Source organism: Podarcis erhardii, assembly GCF_964252035.2.
Source record: "Podarcis erhardii genome assembly, chromosome: 2".
In the NCBI taxonomy this organism is placed as follows: Eukaryota; Metazoa; Chordata; class Lepidosauria; order Squamata; family Lacertidae; genus Podarcis; species Podarcis erhardii.
The window spans coordinates 55,597,502-55,611,099 of NC_138498.1; the positions used below are offsets into that span (position 1 = coordinate 55,597,502).

The following is a 13,598-nucleotide window of genomic DNA, read 5'->3' on the forward strand; positions in this document are numbered from 1 at the left end:
AGTGAGAAAGAGACTGGTTTGATTTGTGGCAGGGCTCAGCCCTCGTCAATATTTTCAGTGCCAGGGCTCACCCTGAAAGCCCAAAACGTAGATGGAGATGAATCCTTTGGAAACTACAACTAATCCAGAATGCTGCAGCTAGACTGGTGACTGGGAGCGGCCGCCAAGACCACATAACACTGGTCTTGAAAGACCTACATTGGCTCCCAGTGCATTTCCGAGCACAATTCAAAGTGTTGGTGCTGACCTTTAAAGCCCTAAATGGCCTCGGTCCAGTATACCTGAAGGAGCATCTCTACCCACATCATTCTACCCGAACGCTGAGGTCCAACGCTGAGGGCCTTCTGGTGGTTCCCTCACTGCGAGAAGCAAAGTTACAGGGAACCAGGCAGAGGGCCTTCTCAGTAGTGGCGCCCGCCCTGTGGAACGCCCTCCCACCAGATGTCAAAGAAAACAACAACTACCAGACTTTTAGAAGACATCTTAAGGCATCCCTGTTTAGGGAAGCTTTTAATGTTTGATGCATTACTGTATTTTAATATTTTGTTGGAAGCTGCCCAGAGTGGCTGGGGAGGCCCAGCCAGATGGGCGGGGTATAAATAATAAATAAATAATTATTATTATTATTATTATTATTATTATTATTATTATTATTATTATTATTGATGGCCATCCAACCTCTGCTTAAACACCTATAATGAAGGAGAGTCCACCACTTCCCAAGGAAGCCAAACAGTTCTTACTTCCAGAAAGTACTGGTAGGGTACATGCTTTCAGCATCATTTCATACTGAACTTCCTAATATTTCCCTTCTCATGCTTCAGAATGTTTCCTCTGACTCCTCAGCACCCTGAGAGCTCACAACTAAGATATGGCAATAATCATGGAAGTTGCATCATCCCAACAGTGGTTGTTGCACTGCTGCTTAATTGGATGGGTCTAGGGTTGGGCAGCACTGCAGGGAGGTGCACAGGTGCACAAGCAGAACTGCAGTCTGCTGCTCCCATAGGTGACCTTCCTGCCAGTCCACATTATCCCCATCCAGGTAAGCAGGAACCTCACGACATGTGCTGCTCTTGAGTACTAGGATGGAAAAGTCAGGTTTATATTTCCACTCAGCCTGAAGCTCACTTGGTTAACCTGCAGCCTCATCTACCTTATGGGGTTGTTGATATTAAATAGGATGTAGGGGAAAGAACCATGTTATCTTGAGCTCATCAGTCATCACCATCATCTTTACTGGGAGGTATAGCCCAGTTTATTACAGCAGAACCTGCTTTTATATAAGGGTGCTCATAACTGGAATAAACCTGTGTCTACAAAATAGACAAAGGGGGTTTGTCTGAAGGGCTGGCCTGCTGCTTACAGGAGATAAGTTTCAATTGTATCTCAAGTGCTTTGTGTCTGCACATCTCACTTTATTCTTCACACATTCCCACAAAAGCTTCTTTAGACCCTGCCTCCCTTTCAGTCTAATGCTATAGGTAAAAAAGATGTTCATAAGTAAGTGAAGCTCTTCCCCTCAAAGGGAATTTCTTGTGTTCTGAGAAGGCCCTTGCTCCCCCCGCCATGAATCCCCATTAGCTGAGTGCATTTGGATACTTTTCAATTTTTAATTTCATTTTCAAATGCATGCAGCTAGAAGCGGAATGTTGCCTGTCACTTGAACAATCCATTTCCTGCAAACCGGAGTGCAAAATGCATCTTGTTAGGCCTATAATTTCTTCTAATTGCATCTGTGTCAAAAGGGGATGGGAGCCTGCTCTCCCCCATTTATTTGGGCCAAAGACGTTCTTGGCAGCAGCGCTTGGCAAGCCCACATAAATCAACAACTCAGCAGCTTGACCTGCCCATATTCTTCCTCCAGAAGAGGAATAATCATCAGCATCTCCTCTTTCAACTGGTTCCTTTCCTTTTCATCCTTAATCTCCTAAACACATTTGTTGTTGTGGGGTGGGATGAGAGCTCTATAGCATGAGAAAGGACGAAAGAGCAGAGAGGTAGACAAAATCGCCTAACATATTAACAGAGATGCCAGGTAAATGGTATCAAGATGGTCAAAAGACCATTTGTACACAACTAGAACTGAACCTAATCTCTCTCTCTCCCCCCCCCACCACTTGCCAAATCCTCAAGTTAAGAAATGAAGGCTGCAGAAAGAGTCCAACAACTAGGTACTGTACAGTTAGTGTTGCCATTTAGTTACTTATTTTACTGCCCCTGTGCCATCACTGATATGTAAAAAAAAAAAAAAAAAAAAGGGAGAGAGAAATATTCTCTGGCGTGGAGATAACATGATGGGAAAGGATTTCCTGCTTGATTTCTGCATGCACATAAAGTCTCTTTGGAAGGCAGGGCCAGTTAAAAAAAACCAACACATAAAACATTGGCAGCACTTACAATTCACAATGCAGATGTCTGCCATTTCTCCATGCACACTAGAGTTCTATCAGTTTTTATTCCAGCAGCTCTCCCTCCTGAATCCACGGGGCTACTTTTTAAACACTCCAAGTTTAAGGGATTGGGATGAAAATTGCTGAAAGAGAAACTGAGCAAAATCTGAAGTGTGACAGCCCACAACCACTTGGACCCCGCACGTATCTCCCTACTGGATTGCAGCCATTGGCTTGTGAGATGTTCCTGCTAAGCTGAGTGCAGTCTGTGGCTCATAAACATTCATGGTGTGCAAACAGAGCAAATTCAGATCTACCGCTGATATCAAGAGTTGACCCTCCTCTCCAAGAAAAGAAGGGGGCAAATACTTATTCTGTACATAATTCTACAGGGGTGGGGAAGAGGACATAGGTCATCCAGTAAGCTCTAGTAGTTCCCTTTTGAGAGTAACACACAGTTAAAAGGAGGAAACGAAGAAAGCTTTTATGTGGCACACAGACATATATACACTCTCCTGGTGTAAACCGGCAAGACATCACGTCTTCCTTTCAAGACCATTGACATCTGCCTGACCCAGCTTCTATCTCCAAATAAATGACATTAAAGGTGAACTCAAGAAGGCATGCAGCTTAGAAAATCACCGCCCACCATAAAACTCTACCCGACCATATGAGAATTTTCGTCGTTGGTGGTGCCAACCCACAACCATACTGCACATGTTTCCTTAGCTGTGTGTGTGGCACTGCAAGCATATGGCATATGTCAGGAGGTTAACACATGATGAATGCCTTGTTAATCCTCCTATCACAGGGAGGATGTTGTTATAGTGTAATTAAGAATGCTTTGGTGAAATAGGCAAATTAGGCTGTACTATAGAGATGGATTGTGGGTCATCGTCATTTTTGTGTGTGTGATCTAACAAATTATTACCATTATTATTTTATTTCTTTTATCATGTAGGATCTCATTCTGTAAATTGCAATAAGGTGATTTTCCTTGCCCTAACCCCGCTCCTATAGACGATACTTTCGTAACAGTTCAGATTGCCAAGGGTGCTTCCTTTCTGGAAACCTGTCTGGGATTTTGATCTTGAGGAAATCCTGGATGCATTTTTCTAACTCTTCCTCAATAGAGAGCTTTTCTTTCGCCGATTTTTTTTTACTAGAATTGGATTCCCTAGAGCCGGAAGTTAGAGTTCGGAGCAGGTCGCTTTTCCTCCGGATTTCGGACTGCTGAAGTAGCTGCACCGGGCCTTTCTTGACTGGCCTATCCAGAGTCTGTATATTGGACTGGCGGGTGACCGGGCCACAGATGACAGTCTCTTGAGGGGAGCTGGCTTCTGACTGGCTGTCGCAGCTCGAGGTGGAGAGTTCATTGCAAGAGGTTCCACTTTCTCCTTCTTTGTCGCCTTTGCCATTTTTACAGCAGCAGTCACAGTGTGATGAAGACCATCTTGAAGGCTCTCCTGGAAATAGAAACAGAGAACGTGGTAAGGACATGCTGCTGTAGACCTGGCAAGATTCAGAGAGAGAGATACAATGCAGCTTTCATTCATAGGCTTAAAAAAAAAGGATTATATGTCATCGCCACATAGTGAATATATTGGCAGGATAAATGGAGCACACAAATGAGAACTGAGGCTCTTTTGGGAAGAAAAATTACTGTCTTTGAGGTTTGTAATCAGCCAGCTGGAAAGCCTCTAGCATTAAACACACACACAACGCAAACCAATGTTTATGACTGAAATCCCCTGACCAGTTACATGCATTTAGGTTCTACTGCAATCAATAGGATTTAAGTGTGTGTAAGTGGGTGCAGTACCGAAGACTAAATATGTCTTAATTGGTTTCTTGATTTGTCCTTTAAAAATGCTTAGTTGAAGATGTGCCCAAAGTAATAACCTATGGCTAGAAGAAAAATCTAGAACAGATTTTTTTTAAAGAAAAAAGAAAAGAAAAAATAAAGAAAAAAATCATTTGCCTTCTGAATGAAATACTGAGCTAATGATGGATTTAAAATGTCATCTGTCTTTGGAGAGAACATAATCATCACTCCCAACCTGTGGGGACCATAACCATCATTCAAATCAAGCCAAATATAATTTAGTTTGCTGAGTAGCAGCTTCTTAACAGAGACACATCATCTGCAAGAGAAACTGGGGCACAGTTTCCAGAGATGCAAATGAGGGGACGGGATGCCTCTTTTGCCTTTCTGTATTGAAAAATAAAGCCAGTTTCTAAACTTCTGCCACACTCTTGTGTGATTAAAATAAACAGAATTCAGAGTGGGTTATGCAGACAGGAACATGCTTTAGCCATTAGGAGCAGTAAATAGGTTTACCCCCTTCCCCATTCTCTGGGACATCTTTTTCCTTTCTTCTATATTTATGGAGTGCAGTAAGGGCAGAACCTGACTGCCATCCCTTGTATCAAGGGGCCCCATACATGATATCAGAGACTTAATAAGCAACACAGAGACACCACCCATAATGACAGACCTTCACTGTTATTTTCTAAAGTAAGTAATAGCCCAATCCTATGAATCTCTACTCAGAGGCAAGTCCCACTAATTTCAATGGGAATTATTCATATAAGACTGCAGACCAGACCATCCCAGGTGGGATTTAAAAACATAACCATCTCCAAAGGGATATACAGTAATGATCAAAAGATAATCAAACAAAAATCCCTTATATTATTTTTTGGGTGTCCAGCTCTGATTTCAAAGCAAGATCTCATTCAGCTGCCAAGTGAGAGGTGGGTTTTCTGCGCTGCAGTGGCAAAGGGGATTTGTACTTCACTGTAGGACTGCCTAGTGGCATCAGGAGGACTTATGCTTGGCGTATGCTTCTTGTGTCATCTGAAAATCACAAACTGACAAAGACTATTTGGAACAGGTGTTCTGGAGAGAACCATGCTGGCACCAAGAATGGCAATTTGGACAGGCCTTAGTGAAGAAAATTGAAATTTCCCTTTCTCTCTGAACAGAAGCTTTTCATTGCCAATGGGTGCTAATGTTCTGAAACATTTGTATAGATAAGAGTTGTTGGCCTCTTGACTTAAGATTGTTATGCCTTTTTCTAAGGGTTTCTGTGCATATTTGTGCATTTTAACTTATTTTTTTAGCAAACCACCTAAGCACCTAGATCACTGGTCACTAATGTGGTGGCCTGCAGATGTCGTTGGACTACAACTTAAATCACCCCTCTCCATTGGCCATGCTGGCTGGGCAGATGGGAGCCTGAGTCCAACAACTGGGGCACATGTGAGTTGAAAGGCACCACACGGGCTACTGATCTTCATCTCCTCCATATATAGAATATTTACATGGACAAGGGAAGACAAGATAGGAGATGAACTGCACCACTAGTCCTGTCCCCAATAACATGCACCCTCCTGTTCCCACCCTCTGTCCTTTGTGAAGTCTGGAAAGTGGTGTTTGACTTGTGCACATATATAAGTACTTCATATGTTTACACACAGTTAAGCATCCTTTTTCAGACCTTTGGGGTCTATGTGTGATGGATTTGGGTGCAGCAGTGTAATCCCACTCCTCCTGTCTCCATCCATGCATTGTACGCAGAAAGAAGGTGTGAGGACAGTTTGAACTGAAGGTGTCTCATCTCATTGAGACCATTTAAAGCAGTTAGATGCAAAGCCTTGCTTCCTCAGGAACAAAAACCTCCTTCTTGTGCCAGTCTGAAGAAATCCTTCAAAATATCCAGGGCATTTTTCCTCTCTCAAGACTTCATTGCACAGCCTATCTACAGCTGTTAGGTACATAGTTAAATACAAATCAAGCAGCTGATCCTTTTCCCCCCTCATGAAAAAGCCAACTGCAGTGGAGCAAAACATGACTTTGTGAGCTCCTAGAGTGCTCATGCATTTTTGAAATATGTGCACTGCATGCATATATATATATATATATATATATATAATCCTCCCACTGCCTTCATTCCCATCTTTCTATGTCTGCAACACACGTTAACAAAATGCCCGTGATTTACAAAAGCAGCGGAAAATAGCTTCTCTCCTCACTTCCTACTTGCTCTTCTCTGTTCATGACGAAGGAGCCCCACAGTCTGTGTACTGTGTGGCTAATTTAATTTATAGACCTGCTTTGAGAGTCCTTCTGTGTCTAGCTTGGGGGGAAAAGTCAATAATAGCTAAATTGAATCTTTTTTTAAAAAAATAAAAAAAATCTTCCATCTCTGTAAAAGGCATTGCACACAGAGGCTTAGTTAAAAACAGATCATATGAACTTTTGAAAAATACATCTATGAGCCTTATTGATTCACAAGTCTTTAGTTTGTAGCTGACATTTTAACTCAACGGTAATTTTCCCCCACTGGAGTGACCTATTGTTTCATTGCGGAAAACAGAGCAGAGTTAGAATAGTATTCAGAAATCATAGGATGATTTATTCCAAAATTTAACTGCCAACTTTCAACAGGCTAAAAAAAGAAGGCAATTCAGCAGGAGAATAACAGATAGAGATGGATGTCTTTGGGCTTTTGTCAGATATAGAACAGATATAAATCTTCTCTGGTTTTTCTCTCAGACAACAGTGCCACATCAAAAGCAAAGCAGGCATGAATGAACTTTCTGAGGTTCACTGCTAATCCATCTGATTTCCAGCTAAGAAAGCAACGCTATAGAATTCCACAGAATAAGCTCACCCAGTTTCTTTTCAGACCAGTATATATATTCAGGAGAATCAATGGTTAAAGTTTCATTGGACTGCGCCATTTTCATTGGACTTCACCACATCAGAAACATTACACATTTTGTAGTAAAAGTAATAACTTCTCAGTGTGAGAGCTAGGCTGAAGTAGTTTCCACGATATACTGCTTTTCTACGGATAGGTTCCACTCGCTACCCAACCCATAGGGGAAGCTTTGAAACATGCCATCCTCCCACTTTTAGTATGAAATGCTATATAGTCCAGCAAAATCTTTACCACGTGCTTCTGTTGATTGTATAAACTGGCCTTGCAGCACTGGGCCAGAACAGAAGGAAAATTCTAGTCCTTTGATGTTCCTGCTCTTCTGCAAGTGGATTGTTCCTTAAGATAATACACACTGACTTTATAAACACAATAGTGACTCTAATCCAGAAATCTAATCCAGAAGCACGCACAGAAATGGGGCGAGCCCATTGTGGGCTGTATGGCTGGAGACTCTACACAAGTGCACATCATCATGGTTTCTTTCACCGTTGTAGCAACATGTGCAACACTCCTTTGGATCACAGTCACCTATGCTCATAACAATAATTCCTAAGAGATCCTGGTCATGTGACCTTAGAAACCATCAAATGAAACACTATTCATATTTGCATATGTATTTTGCCTTGAAGCACCAGAAATCTACCATAAACATTTGGACAGAGCCATATATTTTGATCAACAGACACAAAGTTGGTATCCAACACATTTTAACAAATAGATCTGATGTAAACCACTTTATCCCAAATGGTCCTCAAGCTAGGGTTGCCATATGTCCTCTTTTTCCATGGTTTGTCCTCTTTTTCATGGGTAGAGTCGTCATAGCAATCTATAGTTAAAAGTAGAAGTCAGCAAATGTGTCCTCTTTTTTGTTCTTCAAAATATGGCAACCCTATGCATTTTTTCTGAACTGAAGCCAAGCATTTCAGGATAAAATGGTTGATTAGTGTTTATACAAAAGCACTTACATAAGAAAATATGTAATTATGATGCATATATTAACTGATGGACAAGTTTTATGGTGAGATCTGTTGACTGTATCAACAGATTGATTGATGGACTGATTGACTGACTTTATTTATTCTGTTAAAGCACAAACCATTCTAAGGGAAGGGAATGCCACACAAAGCATGGTTGCATAAGCTATAAAACTATTTTGTAGCCTTGATTATTTTCACGATTCAGTTCTTCAGTCTGCATAATCGAGATAAATAATTCCCCCCCTCAGTTTAATCCATTTGACTGAATTTAAAGCCTATGCACTCACAACTCTAGCACACCCCATAACAATTTACTTCCTTTATGCCATTAGATCGCCCATTTGATGGGGATAAACCTGACATCAAATGTTATTAAGCCATGTTTACATTTAGTTCTTCTTACTGGCCGTCGTAAGATTGGTCACAAATAGTCACAAGGTTATAGTTTTCTCTGTTGTATGGCTAAAACCCTTTAAGTGCAAGGCAAACAACCCAACCTGATGAAGAATTGTGGGGTGGTTTTTTTTGGGGGGGGGGTGCTTTTTCACTTCATGTGTTTGTAAATGCATGAAACTTTCAAAATCCATAAATAATTTAATGAGGGAGCTGCACACTTCAGTGCCTATGTAGGCCAAGTAAGTGATGTGTGCAGAATCAGAGTCTAAACCAAAAATCACAGGAAATGGCTTCATACCCATGCCACATTGGAGGAAAAGCTTGAGTTCATCTCTCTAACTACCGTCAACATTCCTTGGCTATATGCAAGAAATCAAAGGGAGAGCTCTTACATGACTTCTCCCACAATGGAGGCATTTTGCAAAGAACGTTCATGGTTTAGGGGTCAAGATGGGGAACATATGGCTTGGAGGCTGCATGAGCTTTCCCCGCCCTGGCCAAGACGCTGCAAGTCCTCTTATGCTCTCTTGACCACTCCTCTGAGAATCACTTCCTTTTCTGTGCATGAAATAATTTAGGTGGCAGAAAGAGATCCTGCAGCCCTGCAAATTCCAACCAGTTTTGGCACTAGCTCTGCCCTCCATCAACATGTGGCACCCAAATGCCCTTGGCAGAAAAAGGATTCCCACCACAGGTTTAGGAATTCATTTAGACTTTAAAGCATAAAGATTTATATCCATTTTTATATCCATCAGCTACCATTTTTCATATATTATTTAGGGTTGAGAAACTCTGCTAATGCAGGTAAGGAAAAGTATACTGCTAATTAAAATGTGCAGCAGCAGGAAACATATAATGAAGTCTTGTGTGGATGGGTATTAGCAGTCGTGGCAGCTTGATAGCTATGTCCTGAGGAATGTAGTATGAGGAAAAGCCATTCAAATCTGTCAAAACTAATGAGTGTTGTTTTTCTTATGTGTTAGGCACAGGTTTTCCCCACACTAATTTTGTGTCTAGTTTCTATTTCTCATATTACAAGCATTACCTAAAGCAGGGTGGCTACGGAAGTTAGGATTAAACTGCTTTGTGCCGTGTTGCTTTCTCAGATCCTGCTGTGTAGGATATGGTCGATTTGGCCATTTAGATCCAACACATTTGTGAAATTCTACCTCATGGACTTCACTGTCTCCTTTAAGGTTTCTGTACCTAAATAAAATGTGCAACAGTGAGAATTTTATCAGGTTTGGATTTTCCCATCATAATGCTGTGCTGATAGGGTAAATTGTATGAGGGAGAATGTCCCCTCGGCAACTCTTGAGGGTATAAGAGCCCTCTCAAGCTCTGAACACAGCACCCTATATTGCTTGTACACAATGAAAGACTATGATAAATATGCAGTTCGGTTAATTTCTGACTTCCAAAGCTCTGCTTCCTGTTCCAGCATTGATGGACAGGAAGTAGGGTTTACCAGGTTCTCTTTCTTATTGGCCCCTCCTTTCTTCATTCCCATGCTCCCTGTGTCCCCTTCTAGAAGCAGGGTTGACAAATGTGAGGAAACTTTTTGAAAGGCTGAGGAGACCAAGATGATACACGATCTGCTACAGGATTCTGCTAATGGGAATATAGTACTGGGACTGATGCCTCTTTGATGCTTCAAATGCACCAACTACTGGACTTTGACTAAGTCAGTGTGAGACTTGTGTGGAATGTCTTCTAGGGGTGGTTGGGACAGGCACGGGCCATTAACTTTTAATAAGACAGAGTTATTCTATATTGTTATTCAGAGCATGGCTTCTGGGTTCAACGGAACACCACTAACATTGCCCCTTTGGGAAGGAATGTGTGCATGGATCAGTTCCCATCATTGCAATTAAGCAGAAAACTGTTCCAGGCTGGAGAACTCCCATAGGCAAGACAGATTGCTGGATCAGGAAATTTGAGTTTTCTAATGAGAAATAAAGCAATGCTGGATAATGTGTTTTGGTGCATATTGATCATTCTGAATTTTTCTATACCAACAACAAAGAACAAAGAAAAGTCTCTGGATTTACAAATAATTTGGAAAGGTTTAGTGAAGCTCTGAAAGTCTGTTATGCGTTCTCCAAAATATCACACTTACTGTTATAAGATGAGTACGACTTCACCTCCAGATTTTGTCCTAATATTTTTCCTCTGTCCCTGCCCCCCCCGATATTAATGGTATCATAATTTTGGCCCCCAGCTTCTAAGTGACCTGAGTTCCAAGTCAGCAATATTTCCAAACACTCCCTCTCTTAGCTTATGCTAAAACCCCATGGCATCATCTTTATAAGAGAACCAATCCAGCTAACAAGGTCCTTGGATTATAGAAACTTCGAGGAAGAGGGAAAGGCAAAATGAATTAAGAATATCAAATTAATTGTTATGCAGCATTGCTAACATTTCAAATGGTAGTTAAATATGTCACGAATCCCATAAAATACTTCCATACTGTTATCTTGGCACTTGATTCCTCCTCACAAACCTTTAAAGGACTTTCTCATAGATATGCGGGGGTTTTCTCTCATGAAATGTGAAAAGGGACTTTTGCAATACTGATAACCCAAATCATCAAAGAGAGTACTTACAGGTGTAACACCCTTCACTAATATATTTGCAATAATGTGAATATGAGATCATGTCCACGAGTTTCTACTTTGCAATAAGACCTACACCCCTGCATTTCTATTTGCATGGAAATTATTTCCTCTTCTTTTCCACTTAAGCTTATTTCTGAAGCAGCCTATTGTTCCCTAACTCTCTGGAAGGGCTCTGATGGACGTGAAGAGGAGACAATGTTGGTAATCATCCGTTTAGTCAAGGAAATCTCAATATTAATAACATCCCTGTCATTTGGAATTTATTACGAGGCCATGAACAAGTTTCCCTTAGACTTTTTGAAGAAGCCCTGCCAATTGCATGTAGAAGCCAGTGAGCATTCTTTGGCACTTCCCTTCCATTAAGCAGTCCAAACAATTTGGATTGTGCTTGGCTTAACTTGCTTCATGCTGCCATGATGTTTGACAACACCAATCTCACAACTGTATTTGAGAACACTACTTAATCAGGTTAGTTGGGCCGTCTGTTCCTGAGCAGCTGCTGGGTCTTGCTAGATTGATTCTGTTTCCTAGGTGTCTGGAGTGTAATTCTACAATCAGGATTCATTATATTGTTTGTACACAATGACAGACTATGATAAATATGCAGTTCAGTTAATTACTGACTTTTCATTATGTGTGTGTGCGCACACACACACACACTTTCTCATTTTAATCAAAATGCAGTATCTTAACAACCTTCCACTTCTGGGCCTGGACTGTGGCAGTATTCCACATGCCCCCGGCCGCCCTATTTTTTTCCTGAGTTCTTGGAATCTCTCTGAAATTGCTCCTCTTACTATCCGATGCTCGCAGCCTTAGACAGGGAAAGAAGCAGCTTATACTAAATCAGGCTATTGGTCTACCCAGCTCAGTATAGTCTATGCTGATTGGCAGCAGCTTTCCAGGGTTTCAGACAGGACTCTCTACAAGCCTTACCCGGAGATGTCAGGGATTGAATCTGGGAACAAAGCAGATCATGCATCACATGCTCTACCCTTCCCTGTTGTTAAAGTAGCTCAGAAAATATGTCTATATAAGTAGAGATGGCCAAGCAGTTGGCTACTTGAGCTCAGAAAGAATAGGGCCCATTTGAGCAGCCATACTGACCATCGAAACCCCACAGTATCCATGTGTGTGTGCTCAATGTTCAATCTGTTGTCTGAAGGGTGCAGTTTTGACCAGCCAGGATGTCTCTTCTTGGAAGACGGGGGGCAGAAATCCACCCACCCATATCCATGTATAACCCGCTGGGTTGGGGGGTTAGCTTCCAGCTCCATCCTCTGAGTTTGCCCCCATATCTTTCCCCCACTCCCATAGGGATGAATGGAACCATTTATTCCCATGAGGGTGAGGTAAAGAAGCTCTTATCCACGACCAGACACATCTCGGATCACAAATTTAACTGTTATCACACGCACTTTGAATTGGCAGTATCCATTAATCTCAAAAGACTTTGAGGTGTGAAACAGCAGTACAAATATGGGGGGGGGGGAATCCGTAGAAATACTGCGATCAATAATAATTGCTAAAATTAATCAGAGAAGGCAATCCATTAGACTAATTCTGACATGCTTTGTATATTTTTGAAACCAAAAATTCTGACATACAGAATTAATCTATGGGATTGCATGAGTTCCCTCCTCATTGCTCACATAAGTGACTTTTCAGGTGAGCAGTACGCCTACCGATTTTGGGGTCACTATGAAGCAATCTTATTATTTGCTTGCTCCCTCATTTTCCTTGTGCAAAGATCTACTTTAAAACATTGCATACCAAGCTGGGCTTTTGAGATGGAATTTTACCACTGCATAATGTGTTAAGATCCTGGAGTGGAAAAGAGGGTGCCGGAGCGCAAATTAGTATTATTACGTCTAGTTGAATCAATGGTATATTCAGACACGTACTTGGCAAAGTGGCTTTTCACACCTCCTTTGGAAGAGAATGACGCTCCCGCTGTTTCAAACGCAGTGCTTCCAGGGCAAATTTAAGCAGCCAACGTTCTTAAAACCCAACCTATACATTTATCAGTCAAAAATGCATTCACCAGTTAAATGAATTCACCCAGTGAAGCACAGAGGGAAAATGACTAAATGTGAGACCCTAGCAATTTAGCACATTTCTATTGAGAAAAAGTGTTTGTGAAGTGTTTTGAAATTCTGGTTTCATTGTAAGGCCATTCTGATATTCTTTTTGCCAGCCCGAGAGTCTAATTCTAATCATAAGCAGAAGTATAAGGTACCAACATTGGTTCGTACTAGATTTAAACTGGTTCCTTTAGGATCAGAATCAGACATTGCATGTTTGGTAACAAGTGAGATGTAAAGAAAGACTTTTCAGTGTCAGAACAAATTTATGGGGGGTGTTCCCCAAATCCCACGCAGTGTTCTCTTTCAAGTTTACGTGCCATAAGTAAGGTAGAAGAATATGCCATGACATTGTTTTATGTCTGTATCCACTGAAGGCTGCAATACAGTAGATGATTCT

The 13,598-nt window shown here is 41.4% G+C and overlaps 1 protein-coding gene across 2 annotated transcripts in view; it reads right to left on the minus strand.

The window, feature by feature from the left end:
• Nucleotides 1–453: 453 nt before the first annotated feature.
• The window catches only part of KCTD16 (potassium channel tetramerization domain containing 16), a 148,302-nt gene continuing 135,157 nt past the window's right edge, over nt 454–13,598 (minus strand). For both annotated transcript variants that reach the window (XM_081852133.1, XM_081852132.1), the window contains exon 3: nt 454–3,859. In XM_081852133.1, the coding sequence (XP_081708259.1) occupies nt 3,408–3,859 (452 nt within the window). In that variant the 3' untranslated portion in view covers nt 454–3,407. The remainder of the gene's footprint in view (nt 3,860–13,598) is intronic.